This window comes from Abramis brama, assembly GCF_963993115.1.
Source record: "Abramis brama genome assembly, chromosome: 22".
In the NCBI taxonomy this organism is placed as follows: Eukaryota; Metazoa; Chordata; class Actinopteri; order Cypriniformes; family Leuciscidae; genus Abramis; species Abramis brama.
In genome coordinates, this window is record NC_139984.1 from 16,837,317 (window position 1) to 16,863,797 (window position 26,481).

At 39.1% G+C, this 26,481-nt stretch overlaps 4 protein-coding genes across 10 annotated transcripts in view; all 4 read right to left on the reverse strand.

The window, feature by feature from the left end:
* Window positions 1–661: 661 nt before the first annotated feature.
* On the reverse strand, window positions 662–10,724 carry tktb (transketolase b). The gene is made up of 14 exons (XM_084099486.1): window positions 10,431–10,724; window positions 7,990–8,107; window positions 7,786–7,899; window positions 6,468–6,565; window positions 5,566–5,757; window positions 4,182–4,309; window positions 3,871–4,067; window positions 3,574–3,738; window positions 2,657–2,813; window positions 2,389–2,519; window positions 2,191–2,274; window positions 1,860–1,956; window positions 1,282–1,401; window positions 662–1,172 (listed from the first exon to the last, which is right to left on the reverse strand). Exons 1-14 carry the CDS (start codon window positions 10,532–10,534, stop codon window positions 1,000–1,002), a joined length of 1,878 nt encoding a protein of 625 aa, XP_083955612.1. The 5' UTR covers window positions 10,535–10,724; the 3' UTR covers window positions 662–999.
* An 849-nt stretch (window positions 10,725–11,573) lies between these two features.
* On the reverse strand, window positions 11,574–13,693 carry lrrc23 (leucine rich repeat containing 23). Its single transcript, XM_084099361.1, has 7 exons — window positions 13,321–13,693; window positions 13,075–13,190; window positions 12,705–12,967; window positions 12,340–12,470; window positions 12,115–12,251; window positions 11,794–11,992; window positions 11,574–11,669 (listed from the first exon to the last, which is right to left on the reverse strand). Exons 1-7 carry the CDS (start codon window positions 13,408–13,410, stop codon window positions 11,631–11,633), a joined length of 975 nt encoding a protein of 324 aa, XP_083955487.1. The 5' UTR covers window positions 13,411–13,693; the 3' UTR covers window positions 11,574–11,630.
* A 446-nt stretch (window positions 13,694–14,139) lies between these two features.
* Window positions 14,140–17,612, reverse strand: LOC311073531 (uncharacterized protein). The gene is made up of 5 exons (XM_084099362.1): window positions 17,057–17,612; window positions 16,367–16,761; window positions 16,131–16,291; window positions 15,919–16,051; window positions 14,140–15,846 (listed from the first exon to the last, which is right to left on the reverse strand). The coding sequence occupies exons 1-5, from the start codon at window positions 17,265–17,267 to the stop codon at window positions 15,676–15,678; spliced, it is 1,071 nt and encodes a 356-aa protein (XP_083955488.1). The 5' UTR covers window positions 17,268–17,612; the 3' UTR covers window positions 14,140–15,675.
* A 354-nt stretch (window positions 17,613–17,966) lies between these two features.
* The window catches only part of usp19 (ubiquitin specific peptidase 19), a 29,457-nt gene continuing 20,942 nt past the window's right edge, over window positions 17,967–26,481 (reverse strand). For 4 of the 7 annotated variants that reach the window (XM_084099480.1, XM_084099481.1, XM_084099484.1 and 1 more), the window contains 3 exons: window positions 26,254–26,420; window positions 25,996–26,171; window positions 17,967–19,102 (listed from right to left, as the gene is read on the reverse strand). In XM_084099480.1, coding sequence (XP_083955606.1) covers window positions 18,962–19,102; window positions 25,996–26,171; window positions 26,254–26,420 — 484 coding nt within the window. In that variant the 3' untranslated portion in view covers window positions 17,967–18,961. Of the gene's footprint in view, window positions 19,103–21,342; window positions 21,776–25,995; window positions 26,172–26,253; window positions 26,421–26,481 lie in introns of those variants that run through there. The other 3 variants (XM_084099479.1, XM_084099478.1, XM_084099482.1) reach the window with 1 other exon arrangement.

Sequence of the window (26,481 nt, forward strand, 5' to 3'; positions counted from 1 at the left end):
TTATTGGCAGCTTGCAAACATAGTGCATTACCGCCATCTACTGGACGGAGGTGTGATCAGGTTCCGTGCCTCTCGCACTCCTCAAATCAAACGGTCGCGCGCAAGTGGGTAGGTGCTGTGTGGCAAAAGGGTGGTTGCCATGGTTGCGAGAGAGTGACAGTCGCCTAAGCCAATCCTTTGATTCGTCCCGAATCGAAATAATGAGCTGTGTTTAATACAGATTAAACGGTCTAGAGTCACTTGATTTTTATACTCTTTTTTTCAGAGTTCTTACATTTTAATTATGTATTGATATATATAGAAAGTTTTAACAAATTTGGATCTTTAATTTTTAATAAATCCTACCTACCCTGCCTTTAACATGATACATTTCATCAAGTCACCAAACCAAACCATTCGTGTACCAACTTTCCAAAACTGGGTTGTTTTGTTTCCAAAACCAGTAGCTTATGCAACAGCAGTAAAAGAAAAAAGTTATACTTTATTACTCCCTGAAAGCACCTTCAAGCACCAAATTAAAATTTGAGTTTTCAGGATACTGGCTTGTAATAATTACAGGAAGCAAACAGTTAAAAGCTAGAAATGACAAATTATGAAATGACAATGTGAAAGGGTCTTCCCCCCCCCCCTCCCCCCCCCTCCCCTCCCCCCTCCCCTCCCCCCTCCCCCCCAAATAATGTTCAGCTGGAAATGGAATGCACTCTGATTTAATCCAAGGATGCACTGATAAACTTAGAAACCTTTAAAAACCACTAATAATGCAGTATTAAAGATTTCAAGAAGGCAAACCTGATAATGACAAAATGAAAGCATTTCAGAGGTATGGGTGACACTCATGACTATAGTGCACAAGTTAGAGATTTTCCACACACTATAAGAGTTAGGTATATCTGCAAGCCATGAGCTTCTGGAATGATACGGAAGGTGAGCTTGTCTCTAGGGTCTGGGTTAAGAATGCAGAAAGAGGAAGGGTGTAGTTCAGGAACGGTTCAGAGAGTTTCAGTTGGCGAAAGTACGCTTGACGGCAGCAACGATACATTTGGCACTGATGCCAAACATGTCCAGAAGCTCCTGCGGTTTGCCGCTCTGGGGAACACGGCTCACGGCCAGCCGGTGCACCACAATGCCAGGCTCTTCACCTACTGCAGACAGGACAGCCTCGCCCAGACCACCTACAATGAGAGCAAAGGAACCAACATAAAATACCTCACAGCATTGGAAGAAACTAAGAAAGTAACATGAAGGGGGGGTTGGGGTGTCAATTTAAAATGAGCAGCTCACCCTCTTTGTAGTGGTCCTCTACAGTTATCACCCTTCCTCCTGTGGCACGAGCACTTGCCACAATAGTAGAGGCATCCAGGGGCTTAATGGTGAATGGATCGATAATCCGAATGTTCACACCTGGCAAATATAGAATATATTTAACAGGTTTTTTTTTGTCAGCAGCATGGCTATCTTCATGGCGAGAACAAGTAGTCATACAATTAACAACAACAAAAAACATTTAATATTAATTACATTACAGTGATACTTCATATACAGCAGTTTTAAACATCTCTGAATAAAAATGGCTATTTACTATTTAGGAGTTAATTACTGGTCTAAAGGTCAGAAGGCGGAACTGAGAATCTGAAATATTCTGGTTGAGAGCCAGCATTTTCACATTTAAGACATTTGAGCTCAACAGCTTTGAAATGAGAAAAAGCAAGCAATGTGCTTTACTAATATAAAACATATAATATAATACAAGTCAACTAAACGTACATTACAAAGTTGAGTTTTAATTCTATAAAATTAATCTGAAGTACAGTTAATGACTGATGTAATGTCCTATTATGGCCAGTAGGCGCTGTACAAACCTTCTTTGGCTAGTTGCTCATATGCTGTCAGAGCCTCATGCAGTGTTACACCAGCTCCAATAACAGTCACCTGATCTTTGCTGGACTGCCGCACCACCTACAGGACCGAAAGAGAACTGTTAGTAAAACCATTGTGAACCAGACAGTTTTTAGCTGCCCAACAGGAGGCCTCATTTGCTCACTGCATTTCTCAACAGATTACACTGAACTGACATGTTTTTAGCATGGCTGATAACTTTAGCCTTCCTTGCTGTAGTATGAAACTAAATTTGGAAACTAAAAATAAATTAATTAATTAAAAGTGTGCTCTGGTCCAATGTTTTATTCTCACTTTGGCTTTTCCAATTTCAAATTTCTCTTCAGCATCATAGAGGACTGCAGTGTCAGGTCGACTGGTGCGGATGAAACAGATACCCTGAAATCAGAAAATAGCATGAACACTGAAGCCAAAGAACAACAGATTAACTTTCTGGTGCCAAAATAATAAATGACTGTTCTTAGACCATTTAGTGTAAACCACAAACCACACCTTTGTATTGGCTGCAAGTTCCACGGCTCTCTCTGTAGATACTCCATCACTAGGGTAAAACAATGTGCATGTTGGAATTGCACGGAACATTGCGAGATCCTCCAGCGCCATCTGCGAGGGGCCATCCTCACCTGGACAAAATTTAAAGTTAGGAAACATTTTCATAAAAAAAACAGAAAGAAATAATGATATTTTAGATAGAACTTGATTATGAATTAAGTCCAGATAAATGGCAAGAATACATGTACTTCACATCACAATGCCTTACCAATGGAAACGCCACAGTGAGAGCCGACCAGGTTGACGTTAGACTGGGAGATCGCTGCCATACGGATGTGGTCATAGGCACGAGCAAAGAAGGCTGCAAAAGTGCTGGCGAATGAAACCGCGCGATCACGAGTGGCACAACCAATAGCCACACTCACCTGGATAGCAGCATAATTAAATACATTTAATACATAACATGTTCATTTCATTTATCTAATAATATTATGTATTAAATATTACACTTTATAAATGTAATATACTTGCACTACTGTTCAAAAGTTTGGGGTCAGTAAGATTTTTTTTATTTATTGTTTGTCTCTTATGTTAACCAAGACTGAATTTATTTGGTCAGATATACAGTAAAAACTGCCTTTTCTTTTTAAATGGATTTTAGGAAATCGTGATGCATATTTTTTGCAGGATTCTTTGAATATAAAAAGGTATACATTAAACAATATATTCATCAAAAAGATAATCTTAATGGCTCCAAACTGTAGTGTATATTTTATGTTATTTAGAAATGCATTTTAAAGCATTAAGTCACTAAATACAACAAACTACTTATTGCTGAAATTTATTTTTAATACAAATATTTGAGATTGACTAAATGACTACATGTTTATGCAGGAAGGAAGTCTTTCTCACTGTGGGAAATCATGTCCTATTTAGTAAGCACTTGACATTGATAAATTAGTCAAAGTGAATGGTAAAAGATGACATTTCAACAGGGTGAGGTCAGGTATTTACAACGCACTGTATGAATAGTGCACCACACCTTCAACTTATCACAAAGCACTCCAGAAACAGTTTACAAACCTATCTGTGACATACCCAATGCCAGGCAATATACTTTTGCTTTGCCAGCATGACTTGTGACTTATTAGTGTGTAAAGGGGGAAGAAAAATCCAGTTACACACCATGTTCTGCTCTGCAATGAAGCACTCAATGTAGCGATCAGGATGGGCCTTCTTAAAGATATCAGAGAAGGTTGAGTTCTTGGTGTCACCATCCAGGGCCACCACACGAGGGCTGGCATCCCCCATTCTCTTCAGGGCGACACCATAAGCCTTCCTAGTGGAGACCTGAGTGGGCAAACAAAAGCAGTTTTATAAAGCCTTCTTTTGAGCAACTTCAGAAGACGTGAAGCATTTGTTCAAAGAAATTAATCAGTCAAAACTCCAACAGATATGGAGTATAATGTCTCATTTCATCACCTTGTCTCCGATCTTGTATTCTGGAGCGGTGAGCAGGTGGATGGGGGTGAGATCAGCTGGAGCAGCATCATCATTGGGCAGTTGAGGGTGGATGGGCTTATTGGGGGACTGGATCTGACTCAGGAGGTGATTAATCAGCTCATCCGCACGGTCTTTAGGCATAGGTTTCCCATGCCAGTTTTCCTGATCCTCAATGTCTAAACAAAAGAACAGGTCAGAAAGTCAGCATAAGGACTACTATAATAACAGACATTATTAATGCTGATCATCATGATGTGCTGCAGGTCTTGCAGTACAGGATAGTTATTCACCTTTGAGACCTTTGCCTTTAAATGTTTTGGCTACAATGGCAGTGGGCTTCCCTTTTATTTGTTTGGCATGCCACATTGCCTTGCACAGCTCCTCCACATCATGGCCATCCACCACATAAGTGTTGAAGCTGAAGAAACAAATTGGTTACATGTCTCAAACAAAATACGGGCAAGGAAAGTGGTTGTGTTCCAAATGAATACTAGCTTATAGCCCAGTAGGCAGTAAAGAGTATACAAATCATTTATTTAAAAAAAGATACATAAAATAAAGTTAAACCATATGCAATTTGTAGTAGGGCTGAACAATTTTGAGTAAAAAAGAAAAAAAAAAAAAAAAGGGGGGGGGGGGGGGGTTATCTGGTTAAAAAAAAAAAAATCTTACATTTTTATAGTTCCAAGTTCGAAAGGCTGCACAATTCAGCAAAACAAATAATAATAAAAATAATGGCATTATTTGTCATATAATTGAACTGCAATTAAAGACTTTTAATTATAAGTTGTTTTTTTTATTAAAGTTTATTTTTTATTTATTTAAGTTGAACCAAAAAAGCCTATCTGTTTTCATTCATTTAAGGGTCATTGTAGCTGATGATTATAATAATGATAGTTTAATACCGTATACCGTGATATTTTCTGAGACGCTTATCATACCGTGAAAATCTCATATCGTTACAACCCTAACTGGTACTAAGGGGCCCAAAGTGTGCCAAGAAAATACCCCTACACTATTACACCAACAGCAGCCTGAACCGTTGATGCAAGTCAGGACGGGTCCATGCTTTCATGTTTATTCCCCTAAATGTCGCAGCAAAAATAGAGACTCACTGTCCAACTTTGCTGAACATGTGCTAATTGTACCCTCAGTTATTCTGCTTCAAGGTTTGTCGTGTTGTGCGTTCAGAGATGCTCTTCTGCAGACCTGGGTTGTAATGAGTGATCATTTGAGTTGCTGTTGCCTTTCTATCAGCTCAAACCAGTCTTCTCTTCTGAACTCTGGCATCAACAAGGCATTTTCGCCCACAGAACTGCTGCCCACTGGATATTTCTGTTATTCAGACCATTCTCTGTAAACCCTAAAGATGGTTGTGCGTGAAAATCCCAGTAGATCAGCAGTTTCTGAAATTCTCAGACCAGCCCGTCTGGCACCAACAACCATGCAACGTTCAAAGTCACTTAAAATCACCTTTCATTCTGATGCTCAGTTTGAACTTCAGCAGATCGTCTTGACCATGTCTACATACTGAATGCATTGAGTTGCAGCTATGTGATTGGCTGATTAGATATTTGCATTAATGTGCAGTTGAACAGATGTACCTAATAAAGTGGCCAGTGAGTGTATTTACCATAGCAAGAGATAAAACCCAGCAGTATCTGGAAGACCTACCCAAAGGCCTCGCAGCGGTCCTTGTAGGTGTTCATGTTGTGCTGCAGTGGTGCTGCTTCACTCTGGCCCAGACGGTTCACATCAAGGATGGCCACTAGATTGTCAAGCTTGTAATAGGAGGCAAAAGCCATGGCTTCCCACACAGACCCTTCTGAACACTCACCATCTCCCATCATGCAGAACACACGGTAGCTAATGAGACAGTGAGATAAGACAGACACGTCCAGTTACAGCACCATCAAATGATAAGCCCTATTTGGATGGGACTAGTTTTCAAAATGACATTTGAATTACATTTCTCATCACTCAACGCCTGTGACTTTGTGTACTGAATTCGGACAGGACTAACGTTTCCGTGTTTATAACAGAGGAGGGAATGTGTGTATCATACTGAAATTAAATTTGAAATTAAATCGCAAGATTGGTGTGCAAACGGTAGGCTCATGTAGATCAGAAAACACATGAGGAGAAATGTTAGGATAATACAACATCAGCAAATCACAGACATCAGTATTCTGGCGGGATTCAATTTCTCAGAGAAACATCGAGTTAGCTGAAAACAGGTAATTTGCTCTGGAATTGTTACTGATGTTGTTTGAGAAAAACAGACATGGGAGATTTGGATGGGAATAAAAACACAAAACACCTGTGAAACAAATTCTCCAACATCCTCCGGGGAAACTAGTCTCGTCCGAATACAGCATTTAACACCATTATTAAATTATTACTATGATCTGAGAGCAAAATCTTGTTTGGGCTTGATCATTGGGGCCATACCAGCATGAGATTTTTTATTTGGTGTACACCAAATTACTTGTGTAGTACTCATTGTACTCATTAAATGAGGGAATCAAATAATGTGAATCAAAACAAGATGGCATGCTCTGGGAGAACAAGCGTACCTAGCTTTATCAAAGTACTTTCCGGTGTAGGCCATACCACAGGCAGCACCCAAACCCTGGCCAAGAGAACCCGTCGCCACATCCACAAACGCTAGTTTCTGAAATTAACAGAGTGAGGTTATTTTCATGGTAATTGGTTAAGTGAAAGACTTGTTACTACTTAAACCAAGTATGATTTATATATAAAAAAAAAGAATGAAAAGAAAAGAAATGTATACCTTAATTCATCTATTCTTATACACGTTAAATTAAAAGAGACAGCAAAGGCATTTATGATGTTACAAAATATTTCTATTTCAAGTAAATGGTGTTTTTCCTGATCTTTCTATTCCTCAAAGAATACTTAAAGAATGTATTACAGTTGTCCCAAAAATATTAAGCATCGCAACAGTTTTAACATTGAAAATAATAAATGATTCTTAAGCACTAAGTCAGCATATCAGAATGATTTCTGAAGGATCATGTGACACTGAAGACTGGATTAATGACGCTGAAAATTCAGCTTTGAAATCAGAGGAATAAATTACTTGGGCTGGGTATTGACAAATTTCACGATTCGATTTGATTCACAAGTTTCTGATTCAATTTCAATTTAGTGGCATATGTATCTGGTACAGTACATGGAAAATATTCTCAAAGGAAAAAAAAACTCAAACACTACACAGGGAAGTTGGAACATTTCTATAATATTAAAGATTAAAATGAACTACTTGCATTTAAATTACACAAAAGGTACAAATAATAATTACAACAACAATTATAACGGTGATGTTATAATAAAAACTAAATTTATAATTACATTTCTACTCATTTAAAAAAAAAATCTAAACATTTAAATGATGGCTGTCAAAAACATGACAGATTTATTCAAACATGCATTAAATATTGAAGAACAGATTAAGTAAAAATACAATGAATATGCAATACAGAGCATATATTTAGCAAAATGCTCTGCGGTGCAACAGCGATCTGTCACACCATATTTAAGAGCAAAAAAGTGGTATGTATTGTTTGAATTTCATAATTAAATTGAAAGAATTTGAAAGCTGAGACTTTTCATATCAGAAGTAACAAAGCTTATCGCAATTTATTGGACGGGAGGCACGCTACAAAGTTTTGCTCAATCAGCAACTGAAAACTGCAAAGACTAAAAGATCGATTCTTGCGATTCAAGAATCAATGTTGGTTAATCAAAATGAGAATCAATCAAAATTGAGACATTTTGGTAAGAATAAGAGATTTCTTTCAAAAAGCATAAAAACCTAAGCAACCCCAAACTTTTGAAAGGTGTATATGTGGTGATAATAGTATTACTCACAGGAGTGGGGTGACCCTCCAAGTCAGAGTCGACCTTACGCAGGTTTAGCAGGTCAGACTCTTTGATGTATCCAGCCTCTGCCCAGGCAGCATACAGAATGGGAGCAGCATGGCCCTGAAAACAGTAACGTGAGGAGTGGAATACATTTAATCTCCAAGTAAAAAGTGCAATGAAGCTCATAACCAACACAGAACGACATCCCACCTTGGACAAGATGAAGCGGTCATTGCAGGCGTTACGAGGATCGTCGGCTTTGTAGCGCATGGTGTGAAAGAACAGCACTGACATGAGCTCTGCAGCGCTGCAGCATGAGGTGGGATGTCTGTGAGAGGGAACACACATCAGTTTCAATCCATCCATCAACTATTAACCATCAGCTCAAACATGCTGGATGTTAAAGACCAATCAGACGTGCAGGTTATCTTTCACTTCAAAAACTAGAACATGATTGCAAATGGTACTAAAGGGCAAAAGTTGCTACTGTCTTCATTGGGGTTTGAGGTGTAGTAATAGACCTTATCTGAATCAATGACTTCAGCTACTGCCAAAACAGGCACATAATATATATAAGCCATGTATAAAATAATCAAAAGGGCTGTAGCCTCTAAAATTCAAATAAAGGGACTTCACTGCAATAGGTTAAAGAAAAGACTCAAGCCACTACACATATCTTGCTTAATTTTTGATGTATTAAGTAATAAACATCAACATTCATTCCAAACCTGTACATTTTAAACTTGAAAGTCATTAATTGTAAAATCACATAGAAAAGAGCGACTTGTGCAATATTCTAAACTTCTCCTTTTGTGTTCCATGAGGGCTGTAAGAGTAATTTTTGTAAGAGGGCTGGAACTTAATTTTTTTTCATGGGACCGGTTCATGAGCATGAGACTTCCAGAACAGTTAAATTAAATTACATCACTGTTACGGTCAAACACACAGTTAAAAACAACACAGATGACCAAGTTTGTACTTAAATTAAGGGTGCAGTACAACTGTTAGTTTGTTTGTTCGTTCCCAAAGTGACTTAAATTGACAAGAACTTTAAATTCAGAGTTCAGAAAGCACTCATGCAATTCAGTGATCACAAATCTGCCTGTTGAAAAACCTATTATAATTTTATTGTGAGACAAAATACATGCAGTATTGTGTTATTGTTCAACATATTTCTTAATTTTTCACCAAACATAACACCATGAATTACCATTTTTGTCCTACAGTGTGACTCATTTAAGCTGAAATAAAAAACAACAATGGAAAAGGTGTTAAACAAATGTCCATTGATCAGATTCAGAATAAGGTATTAGATTTCAAAAGATGCAGACAAAGCCTGAGTCATGATTAGCACTTCCTTGATACCGTGTTTAAACCACTACAAGTTTACTAGTGATTATAACTATACTTGAGAGGAGGAAAGAAATGGACATACGCTCAAACAGAAATGAGAAGGAACAGAATAAGAGGAAGTGTCACAGCAGTAAAACAAATAGTATCAGGTGAAAGTTTCAACACTCAGGGAAGTTCCTAGACAAGATTTACTATGAATGAAAGATTGTTGCATGCCAGCAAGGGTGTATGCAGTGTATTGTAACAAATGAACCCTCTGATACATGGTCTATGAGGGGAAAAAAACAGAAAACAAAAAAAAATTTTTTCCTTTTTTGATAAAATGAAAGCATCTAATAATAAGGCAGCATTTCTAGCCTCTATGTGTTTAGAAACCCCCCTTTTCGATTCCAGTTCATGTTGTGAAATTACCATCTGTAGCAATAAATTGGTCGGCCTCAAAAAAGAAAAAAGAGAGAGAGAGAGAGAGAGAGAGAGAGAGAGAGAGAGAGAGAGAGAGAGAGAGAGAGAGAACTGCAGAGATTAGGCAACCCCAAAGCAAATCTTTCCTTTTATGCAACCTCCATTTGAACTCTCCTTATCACCACATACGTAAAGCTATAGTAAGATGAAAATAAAATCAGAAGCATGCTTTATTCATGGAGGCTAACAGCACTTTAACCCACAGTACAACGGATACCACGAGTCCTCACGTGACAACCTGTAGGGAAAACGTGCACCCACGAGCTGGCAGTAATTAATTAGTTTAGGGAGTCCGAGTTATTTCCGCAGAACGGTTCTTACGAACAGTTCGTTTCAAAGAACCGGTTCAAAAAAGAAAGAAAAAAGATTCGACTCAAAAGAATTCGTTTTCGAATTGGACTGCACATCGCTTAAGTGCGTGGTAAATATTACAAGCACAGTAGATAATTTAGAATTTACAAACATTGACACTATAATCCCACCTGCAGTCCCACATACCCGTGCTAATTATAGGGGCGATGAGAGCTAACGTTAAGCCAATTTTCACTGGTCATTGCTTGGAAGCCACGATGGACTAAAAAGCTGTAATACTACTCGCGTAGTATTAGTGCAATGCTAATGACTTATTTATAATAACTAAAAAGGTCGAATGATTCAAAACCAAGTAGCAACAGCACTATGTCCGGCCCCCTCGCCAAGTTCACGTGTTGTGCAGGAGCGTCAAGTGAACATTTGCACGACTAATGAGATAAATAAGCGAACACAGCTGCAAACCCGTCGTTTACCATCCTAGAAAGACATTAAGAATGAATTTTGATAAGTTCAGAAGATTTTACCCGGAGTTTGAGGCGCATGTTTCCTTGATGGAGTGAATCCTGAGCTTGTTCGCGATGTCTTTCAGGCCCTGCAGAGTTTTCTCGTCGGGTTTGTGATAGCTCATGTTTCAACTATGTGGGGAAATTAGACGGAATAAACGAGACTGCTGTAACTCAAATAAACTCTTCTGAGTCTACGTTAATCTGTAATTGCTGAGATAAACGAAGTGAGCACCAGAGCCGAGCGCGCTGTGGGAGTGGACGCGGGGAACGTGGTGCGCTGTAGCTTTTAAGAGACGCGTTACGTCAGCTGTCAACTCATCCGCTGAGGCCAGCCATTGGACGAAACGCTTTTCGCAACAGAGGAGAGTTTGCCAAATCAGGATGGCAGAGACAGCAGACAAACAGAGCTCTGTGTTAGGTTAAATCTCACATAAAATTAGGGTTTGAGAGAATTAACTTCGTTTTTTATATTGAAGTAAAACCTTTATTTGCACACACTGTTACAATGATTAAATGTTGCGCTTGTTGTAAAATCACTGAAGGAGTAACGTTAGCTGATTTAATCAATGATTCGTCGAGTCATGATGACAGGAGTTTAACCCTATAAAGCCTGGTGTATCATATTAGATAACGCAAGGGCCTTTATATATGGGTGAGTGTGTGTATATGTGTGTATATATAATATATATATATATACACACATACATATATACTACTTATACTACGGTTACCACACCTCAAAACATTGTTCAGATGATGTATTTCAAAACGTTTGTCAGGTTTTTGTCCTTAAACGCTACTGTGTGGGACTAATTTTTTCTTATGCCTCTCACGCATATTATACTATACGTAGACCATAAAAACCTAATGTATCGAATATTATACTATATTATATTATATTATATTATATTATACGAATATAGGACACGTTGCAGTTTTTTTTTTTAGTTTTAAAGTTCAACAATAAACTGTCTATTAAAAACATATATGTTTCTGACTATTTCCTGTCTGGCTTATGGGGTTCTTCCCCTAATGTGGGCGGTTATAAACAAACGAGTTGAGGAAGTGGCAAAAGTAAAACATGAATCCGGTCAGAGTAATCTTTGTGGACTTCCAGAAACAGTAGAGCACGAGCTGATTAACTGTAGGGCATATGAAAGGGACTTTATTGAATATAAAATTATATTTACAAGTACATTTCAATGTAGCACAGCCTATTCAGTTATCCTCTTGATCTTCAGCATATTCATCAAATTCCTAAAAAAAAGACAAAGTTGCAATGTAAAGTTAAAATGTTATCTGAGAAACCTTTATTGACACAACTAGGCTAAATAAAAAGTAGGTAATTAACAATAGCATATGCCATTAACAGGTTCCGCACCTTCTCCTGGGCCTCAGTCTTCTCTTCAGCTGTGATGGGATCCTTGTCCAGTCTCTCCAGCTGGGACAGATGTGATGTCACATACATCCTGTAATCATCGGTCTTCGCTAAAGGGTTCTCCAAGAGCACAAGGGCCGTCAATGATTGCCCAACACTCACTAGATTTCGCAAAGCCCTCATAGAAGATATAAGGTTCCCCCTTAAGGTGTGAAAAAGAGGGTTATCAGACAGTGGTAATGAGACTGTCTATATTAGTGAAACACATTCGCTTCCTCAATTTCAGCCAGACTGAGAAAATGCCAAACCTGGTGTTTCTGTTACCTGACGTTAAGATACTGGAGACATTTCATGTTGGGGCTGAGTCCATCTAGTGTTTCTAACTGGTTATCTCTGAGGTGAAGAGTTTTGAGATGCTCAAGCTTCTCCAGACCTTCCAGTCGCTTTAGGTTGTTCTGAGCCTAAATAGTTGGGCGAAAGTGCCAGGTGGTAGTTTAATCAGCATCATGTACTTTTATCTACCATAAACATCAATACGAGCAATTGTACCAGATACAAGTGGCGTAAATTGGGGAGGTAAATGCCATCTGTAGTTTCCAAACAATTTCCTCTGAGCTCGAGAGTCACCAGATTGGTTAGATTGTGATATTCCAGTCCCTGCATGGTCTGGATACCATTACCTAAAAATATAGAAATGAAATGTTAGTGTTAAGTGCTGCTTAATGTTGTATTGTTATTGTCTAGTGCAGATTACAATGAAGTTAATTGAATTACATACTGTATTTTACATAACTGATAGCTAAATACACCACCCTAGATTTGCCAAAATAAACCAGTGTGGTTGGTACCATAGTATAAAAAGAGCTCATTGCCACTGCAAAAGTACAATAACCTACTAAATGGACGTAACTAACCAGTGAGATTGAGGGTTTCCAGTGCTGGGCCTCCAATGCCCTTAACATCAAATAGGCGGTTGTTGGCAAAGCTCAGACACTGTAGGTAAGTGAGCTGGCCAAACGGCTGACCCTCGAAACTCTGAAGCAGGTTACCGTCTCCCTTCACCCACAGCAGCTGGGTGAGGTCGGCCAATGGAGAGAAGTCTGACAAATGATTGCAGGAGAAGTCCAAGTAGCGCAGATGGATGAAGGAGCTGATCAAGGCCAGGTCTGTCAGACCCCTGGTTTAGACAGGTACAGTGGGAAGCAACATTGTGAGATACGGTAAATATGGATGGCAACATGTTGGGAATGATGGGATTAAGAAGAACGTCCCAGACAAGCTTACTTGCTTTTAAGGTCAAGTCTGACATAGGCATGAGACAGACCATTCCCTGTGCGACACAATAAGGACAGGCTTTTCGCCACCATGTCTTGGGTTAGTGGACAGGACTCTAACGTTAGCTGATAATAAAGTAAGAAACATAAAAGAAAATCAAAGACAATCTTGATGTCTTCTGATTTTTATTAATATAGTATAACACGTTAATATAAGAACAATAAGAATAATGCACAATTGTTTTGTTTAACTTACCTGATCCTCTTGTCCTGAAATCTCCTTTTTCTCTACCTCTTCATCTTCTTCCCCTGCTTTCAACACCTCATCTTCATCAGAGCTTGACATTATTCTGCTGTCTTGGTTACCTTGATCAACTTTTCACGTGTTAAAATAAATGATTTTACATTTATCGATTCGTTCACATCATCAGCACGCTAGCTAACTTTAGCTTGCTTGATAAGCACTAAACAATATAGGTTACTTCTCGCACCAAAAAGAAACAAATTACTCTTATACAGTTTTTTTTTAAAAACTTAATGAATCAAAAAGAATTGACTTCAATATAGATTTGAACAGGTTTTCTTTGTCACTTACCTCGCGAAGAATCGTGTTTATGGCGTTACCATAGTAACACCATGCGTCCCAGAGCGCCTAATATGCATGAGGAGTTTTCTTTTTATCTTGCATGTGAATGTGTATCTATTAAATGCTCAAATTAAATGTATATACAACACATCTTGATTAAAACCTGAAAATAAGGTGACAATCAAGAAGCTGTTTTTTTTTCGGTGGCATACTTCAGTACAAATGTTTACAATATACACTAATTTTCGTCAGTTGGATTGAATCCAATCCGATTTCAGATTCTGAAAGTTCTGTTTATGAATATAATTATTGTTTTGATGTCAAATCTTAAAAGAAAGCTTACAAATATGTCAGAAGAGCTAATGTTCACTAAATATGCAGTCTCCTGGCTGCACACATACACGTAAATAATACACGTTAGTTTAAAACGTGTGTAAACAAGTGATAAATACAGAGACAATCAACACACAGTGCAAAGTGACCAGACAATGAAGTCAAAATAATTTATTTCTGAAGCAACTCTCCAAAAAATGTTATACAAAAAATAACCATCATAAATAATGCTTTAAATAACAATACACACTAAAAGCAGTAACTGTGCAATGGCAAACTTCAGTAGAATAACAATCTCCCATGACAGTGAGATGAAAATGATGAAATCATTAACTGTTGTTTGGATTATTTAATTGGATTAGAAACTTTTTAAATCAGAACCTTTACCTCAGAACTTTGAAACTAGTGAGGATGCAGACGCTTTAGTGTGAAATGTGATTTAAATAATGGCAATATAAGATTGTAACATGTAAAAGTGTGTAAAACTGCATATATGTAAACTAAAAGCTACTCAATCCATGAACGTTAGAAATTGTCAAACTCTGCTTTGGTTAGTCTCAGCTTCAAACTGGTGTTAGAACAAACCAAAAGGATTTAAAAATATAATGGAAGTGCAAAAACAATGAATTCTTCACAAAAAAAGGTATAAAAATTCAAGTGTTTTGATTAGTGCTGTCAAATCGATTAATATAATATACATGGGTATTAATTCTCCAAAGAGGCAAGGGAGGCAGGAGAAAATAATCCATATTACAAAAATAAAACAATGCAAATATTACAAAATGTGACATTATAAAGTTAAAAATGTGTCGTTTTTCTAAAGTAACACTGTCCAGCAGCGACACCCACAGGTGAAGTTACAGCAGGACGCCACGTCTCTCATGCCTCCCCTGAGCCCATTGCCTTTTAACAGACCCCCTAAAGCATGCAGTGGGTTTAATGGGGGGAAATTGAGAATGAATCGGGAGGAGGGGGGGGGAAGTCACGTGAGAGGAGGCAATGCCTCCATCGCGCTCTGATTAGTTCACGCGATAAATCCCGCCTCTTATTTTCATGGGTGTTCCGTGTTCGCGAATTAGTCTGATTGAATAAAATGATGGTGTTACTGGGAAGACTAATTAAAAGGTTGTAAGTATACAGCTCAGACACTTAGATCTCACTGCTTTATGTCATGCCAAAATCAAACTTGAAATGGTCTGAAAACATGACACTGGTTTTTTTAGGGAGTAATCAGCTTGCTGAAATTAAAGATACATCTTTGTGTCTGTGTGTATATATATACAAACTTATGTTAGAAGCAATTAATCGATTTGACAGCACTAGTTTTGATATGATTAACTTAATTTTGTTAACTGCATCAAAATATAACTCTGATGTTCACAAACCCTGAGAATACTGTTGAAAGAACCATTTTAATGAGCATATAACAATAGATCTATGGAGCAGCTGCCAATGTGTTTATGATTGTTAGATCTTCAGAGTGCTAATCGGACCCATGACAGACACCACATGATATACATGATGGATCTATTGATTGCAACATTCTTCATTCGGGTAAATAAAGGGTATTGATCTGTGGTTGTAGCAGAGGACATTGTTTTTCCACATATACGCACATACCACAGGATTGTGTTTATGCATAATTTGTCTGTTTTATATTATGTTTCCCTGCATGACTTGAGATTCATTGAACTACCCCGTTTGGATGTTCCCCTCATAGTTCTCTATGCAGATCTGGATGCGTCGGGTGAAATATCCAGTCTCAGAAATGGCCTTCAGAAGGTCGTTCTGTACCAGACACAGATCATACAGCTCTGATGTGGAGGCTGTTCGAGTCTGCAAGCCCTCGGGGTCCATGAACACCTGAGTGTACAGTGGAATGGGTGAGTAACATGGGACGCTCATTCTGGAGAAAAGAAAATGAACATCACGCACCTTAGGATGAACAATTGTGTCCTTGTCGTTTTGCCGAATGTTGTCATCAATGAAGATATGCTGAACTTTGGCATCAAAAGGGTCAATCCAGAGTGGTTTTCCTCCTAAAATGGAGTATGTGTTCCGTGCCCACCTATTTGGGAAGAACAAAGGCTTGATACTGATAAACAACACAATTAAAACATTTTTTTTATCCATAACAGGCTCCTCACCAGTCAAAGTTGTCTTGGAAGCCACCCAGACCCTCAGCAGAGCTCAGATACTGGTACACACACCGCTCTCCGTCCCGTGTGGACACGTGTTCTTCTCCACGAGTCAGCGTTGCACCCTTCCCGCTGCACCTGATGCGTCCGGCGGTCACATTCACCTTCAGCTGTGAGGGAAGACAGTCCTAATGAGGCTTGCTTCATCTAGGATAACACAAATCCTAGTTCTGCATGTTAAATACCTTTAGAGCCGGGAGCTCGGGAAAGAGCGGATGTGAGCCGTGTTCGACTGCGTGCTGGATGGCAGTCAGAACACGGGGCAGATCTGAGCCAAACGTACGGAACAGGACGGAGAACTCCACACCCTGTGAAGCCAAGTCCTGCAGCATCTGGAAGAAGGAAGGTAGGATCCAGTGATACAGCTTCCCATCTTCTCCCTTAACAGATAGCTCCTTATCCGCAGGCAAGTCAGACGGCCATCGGAGCAGCTCTAGATGTTCTTCCAGGACCTTCCGGAACCGTCGGCCTGGACCTACGGTGGTGAAGCTTGCCACTCGCCCAAACTGGGAGTAGTATGTAACAGCGCCCTCACAAGGCTGGAGGAGAGATGGCGCTTCTGACAACCACTCCCATTTACCTGCAAGCAGTGAGAAGAACCACGTGATGTGATGCTGAGCAAGTATGCAAGGCAACCACTTCACAGACGAGCTTAGATTAAGCTAATATTAGACCTTAGTTCAATAAGGACATTTAAGTAGCTTTTATAAACGTGCCTTAGAAAAAACACATTACTGATGTGCTTCTTGACAAAACAATGGCACTGAAATATTTTAAAGAGATGTCAGTGCAAGTTGATTTCAGCTCAAACATGCATTTTAGTCTGGAACTAGGCTTAAACCTTGTCTGTGAAGCCCTAAAATAAGTTGTCTTACCTTTAGTCATTCGCCCCCAGGTCACCGTGGACAGGAAGTATTCAAGAGCACCTACAGTTCCTTGTCTAGTGACTGCGTCAGATACAAGGATTGTGTTGTTGAGATCAAAGTGAAGGACGATTCTTCTGGAAGGTCTCCTCGGGTCTTTATCTTCTACCCCGTCAGAGTTTTGGTCGATACTTGTTTTAGGGATCCTCTCCGCGTTATACATATTGCTAAAATCTTTATATGAAGGTATAAAACTACAGATATAGACTAATCAAAGATACTTCAACGTCGACTAGGATAATTATCTCTTGCGACGAGTGACTGATGAATCCCTCCAGATTCCATGCGAGTGACTCCTGATGACACTCATCTCAATGTAAAACAGCCTGACACGTGATGATCTCATTCTCTATCCGTCGCGCAGTCAGTTAAAGGATACATTCGTTGGCTTCATTCGTTTAAGAAAGAACGTTTGAATAAAAACCGCTGACGGCGCTGAGCTCTCCAAACCGGCTTTTGCGATGCCAGCATGACTTCCTTGTCAGTGTCAAATACCGCGAGAAAGAGCGGGGTTACCGCGCTGCACAAGAGAAAGTTGTGAGAGCGCCACCTACTCCTGCCCTCCCGGCAACGTGGATAATTATAATATTTTTTTCATAATGTGATTCCTCCCCCCACCTTTTCAATTTTTTTACTTCAATTTTAATAAACAAGAAAAAGGAGAAACACTGCATATGTATTTCCACAGCCATCTTTGCTCATATTTACCAAGAGGGCCAATAATTCTGACCACAATTTTGGAGTGAAGTACAAATGATTTTTTCATGGGATTTTCATGAGGTTCACCTGCTAATTACAATATTTTACTTCAAACTTACATGCAAAACTGAAATTTGACAAATTAATATGCACAATGCTGTTTCATCTAAGGTTGTTACGCAAAAAAGGCTTTTATTTATATTAACCATTTGTTTTATTCACAGCAGCATTCTTACGATTAAACCCACAGTCCCCGCTTGCAATGCAGTCCAATACGAAAACAAGGAATGGGGAAACAAGACAATCCACTCAAAACTTAGAAAAAAAAAGAAAAAAAGAGATGGTATATGATACACCGTACTACTAGGGCTATGTAGGTCAACATGCATCTCAGCCAATCAAGCTTTTGCATTTCCACAGGATCTTACATGGCGTGAAACAAAAGAACATTTTCAATCACTGGATTGTCTGAGGAAAGAAAGAACAGGACATCAAGTGTGGTAATGGCCAGAGTGTGAAAAAAAACAAAAACCTCCAAACAATCTGCCTTGTCCTGGTCCACACTTAAAACTTCACCTACAACACCTGCAATAGCACAACACTTCCAGGCTCTTTACAGAGAAACAGATCAGTCCAGGCAACACTTCAGTGAGCAAAACAAAAACTCTTCTGTGCATCCAAACAAACCATGTTGATCTCACTCATTGATGGGTTTTCAAAGTAACACCTCATGTAAATACAAGCAAGATAAACATTGTATTAGAAACCTATCATGGGACATTGTGAATGGCATAATTTCTAGATGTTAAAATGTTTACATGTACATAAAAAAAAAAAAAAAGAACGTACATATCTGTGCGATTCCTCTTATGACTGTATTTAAATGTGTGCACCTTCCAAAATTCCTTGTGAATGTGTTTGAGGATTAGTCTTTATTTTAAGCATCAGCTTATTGTATATCATCTGAACATTCAGGACATTTAACCGGACGTTTCCAAACAGTGTGTGTTGGAAATGTACACCCAGCATTGTTTTTCCTCCACATTGCTAATGTAAATAAAAGAAATTGAGCACCTTTGCCATGCTAGATCCACTTGTGAGCATTAAAGTCTATTTATTTATTTTTGAGGAAGCAAATCTCCCTGACTGGGTCAAGTTTCAATCCACCTCTTCCATGCTGCTGTAGGACGGGGCGGCACATTCTCCAGAGTGTGCAAACATCTCAGAGGTCACTTCCGTGCTCAACTGAGGGGGTCCGTCTGGGTCCAGGTCTGTCCCAAACAGTGTCTGGCTAGAAGCCTGTAAAATAAACCACCGTTATAGAGAGAAACTTTAGGCATTGTCTGAACGGAGTACATGAACGCCAACTGCTAATTCAAAAAGATCAGTGATTTCAAGACCGGGTCATTTTGAATTATTTATTGGTGGTGAAGAGCATAGTACAGGCACTATAACAATTGAGCAGCATTTAGAGTGGTCTCAATTATTGCTGGTATATTTTCTGCAGCATCATAAATAACAAACATTGTCATTTTAAGATTATATTTAAATCACTTACCCAAACATTCAATTACTGCTTAAATATGATTACATACATAAATTATGTATAATGCAGTCCTGTGCCATTTATCAAAGATTTATCCTTAAATTAGAACCAGTAACATTTCAAACAGGAACACCCATGATGAAAATGACCCGTGACCCTTAATGAGGTACGATAATATCTGATGGTATTGTTTTGGGTCATGGTGTCCAGAGCTGAGGCATTCACAGAAGCCAAATGTCTTTAGGCTTTGTAGTGTGGACGGCTACATGAACGATCATAGCCCACCAGCATCCCTGAGACTGTTGAAACTGCCACATTACCCACTAACCGCAGTACCATTCATCTTACAATATCTGGATCCCATCTCAATTTACAACATGTGCAACTAGGCTTTGAATCAATGGATCAAAGTACAGAAAAATTCACTGGTTTCCCTAGTTGTGTACAGAAGTACAGTACTAAGTTGACCTGCCTTGCCGACTCAGAAAATGCCAATCAGTCAACCTATTTTTAAATAAAACATCCTAACGTCTTGCCAGACTACTGACAAACTTTGGCAAAAAAACAAAGACAAGAAATTCATTTAGTGGTTAAAATGAGTAAATCATATTAAAAAAATAATTAAACTTTTTTTTTTTTTTTAAATGTAACAAAAGTGAACGACACCATAAAATGAAGTAGCAAGATTTACCCCAAAATACAAAGAATATGACTCCTCCAACCTAAAGTCAACATGAAATAGTAGCACACACAGCTCATTTTACTTCTAGATGACATAATAAACAAGAAAAAGAAACAATGCAAGACTGGATCTGATTTCATCTGCTGGAAATGATTGGTTTGTTATCGTTACACACAGAATGGGGTCAGAATTAATGAGTTTGCTAAAACAGTGTCTAAACTGTTATCTAGCCATTGGCCAACATTATTTTCATCAGCTGAAACAAAAAACGAACAAAAATAAAATAAATTTTTATATATATATATATATATATATATATATATATATATATATATATATATATATATATATATATATATATATATAATTTTTGTGAAAACAACGTTAAAAAAAATTAAGACGAAAAAAAAAAAAAACTTTTCCTGGAGAATAGTATGCACTGATCTTGAAATAGAGTGAGTGAAGTGATGCAAAGGCCAAGTATGGGTTAAATTGTCTTCTGCATTGAACCCATCCAAGTTAGTGCAAAAACATTAGGAGCAGTGAGTAGTGAACACACACACACTGCAAACCATGGACACACACCCAGAGCAGTGGGCAGCCATTTGCATTCGATTAGAGGTTAGGTGCCTTGCTCAGTCATTTCCTGCCGGTATTGAGAATCGAACCCACAACCTTCAGATCCGACTCTCTACCCATTAAGCCACAACTGTAACTAGAGTGTATCTAGAGTAAATTATTTTTGAAATCATGTTGACTTTAAAATCACAGAGTGTAAAATGCCACCATTATGCAGTTTATAAAGGCAATTGAGTTAAATTGAAAACATAGCTGATACACAATTCTGAACTGTGCCTTCAAAAAATGAAAATTCTTTCATCATATATTCACCCTCATGTTGTTCCAAACATGTTTGAACACAGATATTTGGAAGAATGTCAGTTTCAGTTCCCACTGACTTCCACTGTATGGACAAAAAAAACCCCCAAAAACAATGGAAGTCAAAGGGAAGCAAAACATTCTTAAATATCTTCTTTTGAGATCTGAAGAAAAATAAGTCATTCAGGTTTGTAATGACATGAGGGTAAAAAAAAAAAAAAAAGACGACATTTTTAATTTTTGGATTATCCCTTTAATATTTGCAATCTAAGTTTTGCTTTATTGGTAAGTCATACAGCTAAAATAAAATCTCAAGTCTGGCTAAAAAGGATGCAGCAAATTAAGATCTTTTAACTGCTATTAGTATTTTCCTGAGTATTTTTTTAAACATTCTGTACGATGCTGTAAAACGACTGAAATGGGACAAAAACAATCCTGACTGGCATGGCTATATCAGGCTGTGTGACTCCCAAGCTAAATAACATTAAAGTTGCCATCAAAAAGAGTCATGACTTACAGTACAATCAGTTTAAAGTGCAAATCTTTGTACTGAGGGTCTGCAGCTGCAGTGAGTAGTAAATCAAGCCCAATTGGACCAGTATAACAAAGGATAGATGAGGTTGAACAGCAATGCTAGGACTGCAGCCACAGTGCCAAGGATGAAATATTTCAGGCGTTCGGCATCACAGTAATCTGAGATGCCATCTCGTCTGCGGTGAGAATGACCTCTCCTGCCCTCCTCTTCTTCTTCCTCCAGCCTTGTCCTGGCTCTTCTTCCACGTAGACCGGGGCGAAACAGGCTCAGAAAAGAGGCCTCTCGCTGCCCCTCCTCATCCTCCTCCAGTTCCTGCCATATCAGAGACGCCTGCGATTGGCGGAAACCTGTGTCAGCTTCTGGGAAAGGGCCTTGCCTCATCATTACACCGTAGAACACTAAATACACTTTCAGAGAGCTCACTGCTCCAGTTTCATATGTCGCTCACACACTCGGATGAATAAGCAGATTAGCATGCAAGAGTAGATTCCAGAAGTAGAATTTTTTAAGCCACAGCTCTTTTAATCAAGGTACACACCCTGTAACTGATGCATCTACTAAATTAAAGGCTAAATGTTTCCCAAGATGCACCCATAAACAATCAGTTCAAACTTTACGGATGGACTAACTTGGATCATGTGTGCCTCATTATCAATCATATAATGAGCCTCAAACTTTTGCGACGGTCAGTCATGCGTTCAACTGAGCAGAGAGCAAGATGTGAAGAAACTTCTTGTTAAGGTGTGGTCAAATTTAGTGTTGCGCTGCGAAATTTCACAGGTGAAATCCAGTCATTTCAACAGGAATCTGTGCGTTTGGGAGTGTCGCATGAGGCTGAAGAAGTTCCCCATGCAAATTTGTTGTGCTGACCAACAGAAAGCTGCTTGGTTGAAAGTGACTTGTGCGAGCGGTGCTTCATACATCACTGCACTATTGTCATTGGACCTGGAAATATCACTAATGTGATCGAACGTTTACACTGCTGAAACCTACGTTTAAATTTCATTGCTGAATATTTTTACTTTTTGAAATGCACAAAAATGATGAACAAATAGAAAACATCAGAAAGAAGTCGTGAGATCCTAACACAATCTGTCAAAATCCACTCATTTGATTAATCTATGATGGCGCTTTTCCACTGCACGGCATGGCATGGCACTGCTGTTTGTTTTTCCACTGTAGTTTGGTACCGCTTCAAAGTGGGTGGGATTATAGACTGATCGTTATAGTTGTGCCACCTCTACTGCAGTGACATCATCGCAAACGCGACAAACAAACGCACAACACAGGATCAATGGAGCTCTTGATTCTTGGCATGTGGATGTTATTCACTGCTTCCAGTTTGTTTGTTTGGGTTTGGTGTCTCGTGTCGCAATTCCAATGATGCTGGTAGTGACGATTCTCTCTGACCAATCAGTGATCTGCAGTGTTTGCACATCACATTTTAGTATCAGTACGGCTCGCTTGGAACCTCTACTGAGGTGGTACTAAAAAAAGTACCAGGTACTAGGTAGTACAGTGGAAAACCCCACAAAAGTGAGCCGTACCATGCAGTGGAAAAGTGGCATTAGTCGCGACTCTGAAGATATCACAAGGTGATTGTACTCCAGAACATCTGAGAGAAAATAATCGATCATGAAACTGCTAATTCAGTTATAATCATCAGGGGCCATATTCACAAAACATCTTAAGGCTAAAAGTATCTCCTAACTTGCAAATTTAGGAGAAACTCTTTTTTTTTACTCTAATTTTAAGACTCCTAAATTTTTGCTCTAATAGTATTTCACAAAGCATTTTAGCGAAAAAACTAGCTCCTAAATCTGTGAAACGTTAGTAGTCGTCAAGAGGACTCCTAAATCACCAAGACAAAATCACAAACAATCCTAATGGCTGTTGCTGGCAATCCGCCAAAGCAATCCGCCAAAGCAATCCGCCAAAGCCACTGTACATCATTGAGGGAATAGTGATAGAGCCTTGGGTGCTGAACCTTTTTTTCATAAATGAAATACATATTTTGATTTATAGATTTTAATATACGACAAAATGCCAAAAATAAATCTTTAATAAATAAATATGGTCCGATAACCTGTGGCAGTTGTTTTCACAAGTTCACACTTACCAATCGAATGGATTAAAAAAATATAATAAGTGTATTTGGCGTGCTTTCCAAGGGGATAGAGGGCTCCGAGCTCGGAATTTAGCCCAAATCCAGAGTTCTCCCCCGTATCCCCAGGCGAGAGTGAGGAACAGGGTTGCGGAGGGATGCGGAAAACTGTTGAGATAACTAGGTGAGTCGGCTCTTGGCTGTGTATATATACACCTTCTCTCGAGCTGATTAGATAGACGTGCTTTTCCGGCAAACGGCCGTACGCATCGATTTACGGCGAAAGACTAACCCTTGAACTTGACACACAAACCAATGATGAACGCGTTTGCCCAGCCCTGTTTGTTTGAACCACAAGAGGCGTCAAAGCTTACGCTACTCCTACATCACACATCGTCAAGTGTTACTCTTTTGTGCAAGTCGACTTGCGTACGGCCGTCTGCCGGAAGCTAGTTATTTTAGTCGATAAAGTTTTAAATATGAATATTTTTCTTACACGAACGCATCACTTCACTTCAGAAGGCCTTTATTAACCCCCCAGAGCCGCGTGGAGCACTTTTATCAGGGATGGATGCGCTTTGATGGACTTCCAAAAACCCATTCACTCCCATTATAAAGCTTGGAAAAGCAAGGACATTTTTTTTTTATATAACTCCGATTGTATTCGTCTGAAAGAAGAATGTCATATACACCTAGGATGGCTTCAGGGTAGGCTTGGCACGATAGTCGGTGTTACCGGTGTTACACGGTGTTCAGTCGCAACACCGGTTTCATCACTTGCCCACCGCAGCACCGCAAAAATATTTTTTTAAAGCAATTACGCAGTATCCGTATTTTCTGTCACCAGTTGACTAGCGTTGTATGATCACGCTCAACCATTCAAGCGCGACAAAACAAGAGACCGCGCTGTAAGTCCTGTCTATTACACACGCACGCACGCACACACACGGAAAAGACGCGCGTCAGTATCTTTCGGCCTTGAACAAAACATAACACACACAAATTATGCCAAAATGTCCATTTTGTCGAGTGTCCTCATAAGAGCAAATGATTTAAATAATATCATAAATGAATGTAGAGATTTGTGAGAAAATGGGACGCGTGTCAGATGGAGTGTCATTAATGTTAATCAAAGAACAAAGGTAAGAGAGTAAATTACTCACTCAGACCCGGCGCCAGGAGGATTAGTATACCGGTAGCCTAATAATCATGAATGCACTCTCTTGTATGAATGAATCTTTTAACACATCTCCGGCGAACGGCTTCTTCACGCAAAAGAAAAACTCTTAATAAAGCGCAGTGAAACTCATGTGGCATTTCCTGATGGAACGAGGTTGTTCGTTAAATTTTATACGTGCAATTCACACGAGCTCTAAACGAATGCGAGACTGCTGCGATTAGTCAAACTTTATTAATGAAACAAAATCAGAGGGAATAGTTTCTTTAATGTATTTTTTATTTTATTTTTTACCGGTTGGCCGGTCACACGGCTTTCATAGTTTCCAGTTAGGCTAGTGCGGAGACCAGGGCCGGGTTTCCCGATAACGATGCATCTTAGCTCTTAAGAGCGTTCTCTATGTGCAAGGTTACGCGTTCGTGCTACTTAGAAATCGCTGTCCATTCGCGAAGTGCTGAAATATAACCTAAATAGAGGACACTGACAACGCGCTGAAAGACAGGACCGAGCAGGTAATATTTAATATGAAACAAAGTCTCAACTTTCAAATTTGGTCAGTCAAACAAAAATAAAATACGCCTACCGTTTTTTGGCTCTTTAATGTGTCGTGACAGATTGCCTCAGTTAAAGCCAAAGCCAAATCCACCGAAGTTAATCAATAACTCTTCTGACTGCTTTGTCGCACAAAATTTGTGGAATTTGATTGGTCAGATCGCATGTCAATCAAACTCAATACGAATGATGAATTGACGCCATGTAAAAAAAAAATTACATCACTCTAACACCCCCCACCCCCACGATGAAACCGGTAATACCGGTGTTGTCATAAGTCGATTAACCGGTGGGAGAATATTATCACCGTCACATCTCTACTTCAGGGTGAGTAAATCATGGGCTAATTTTCATATTTGGGTGAACTATCCTTTTAAGACTTCTCTCTATTCCCTAGTAAAAGTTGGTCAGCAGCTTTGTGAATAGGTTTTAAGAAAAAACTCTTAACTTAATACTTTATGAACTTTTCCATTTAGGAGAACTCTTAGTGATAAGATAAAATGTTTTGTGAATACGGCCTCTGATGCTGTCTGGGCATTTTTGAGAGACACCTCATTAAAAAATGAACAATGGAGAAATAGCCTTTTTTAATGTTGAGAATCCACAAGGAACATTACCCAAACTCTTGCAACTTTAATGAACAAGGATATAGCCACTCTACTAAGATTAAATGTTTTTCCATTGGGCTGCGGTGACATGAGAAGGTGCTGAGCTCACCTGACTGGCAGCACCACCAGTTGCAGCAGAGGATTCGGCGCCAAGAGGCCCCAGCAAGTGAGACGGCCTCTCCACTGGAGAGTTCCTGCGGCGGTAGAACAGCACATAGGCGTAACGTGTCACCACCTGACTCTCTTCCACCGTCGTCACTGTGCTGTCATCAAACAAACGCCAACCTGAAACAGTAAAATACATACAGTGAGATGTTTCACATCACAGCTAGTGAAATGTTATTGAGCTAGAAGAGCTCACACGTACCAACGTCGCTGCGCTGGCTGTTCTTGTCACTGGGAAGACGAGCGTAGGCCGTGTAGTGTCCTCCGATCATTCCGCCATAATGGTTAATCACAGCGTAGAGGTCATAGATAGGGGGCTGCTGGATGTCACCCTTATGACCAATACAGAACTTACTCAAGTCCAAGTTTCTGATGAGAACAGAAAAATCTTGGTAAAACATCTAATATATTGCCAATCCAAAACTATTCA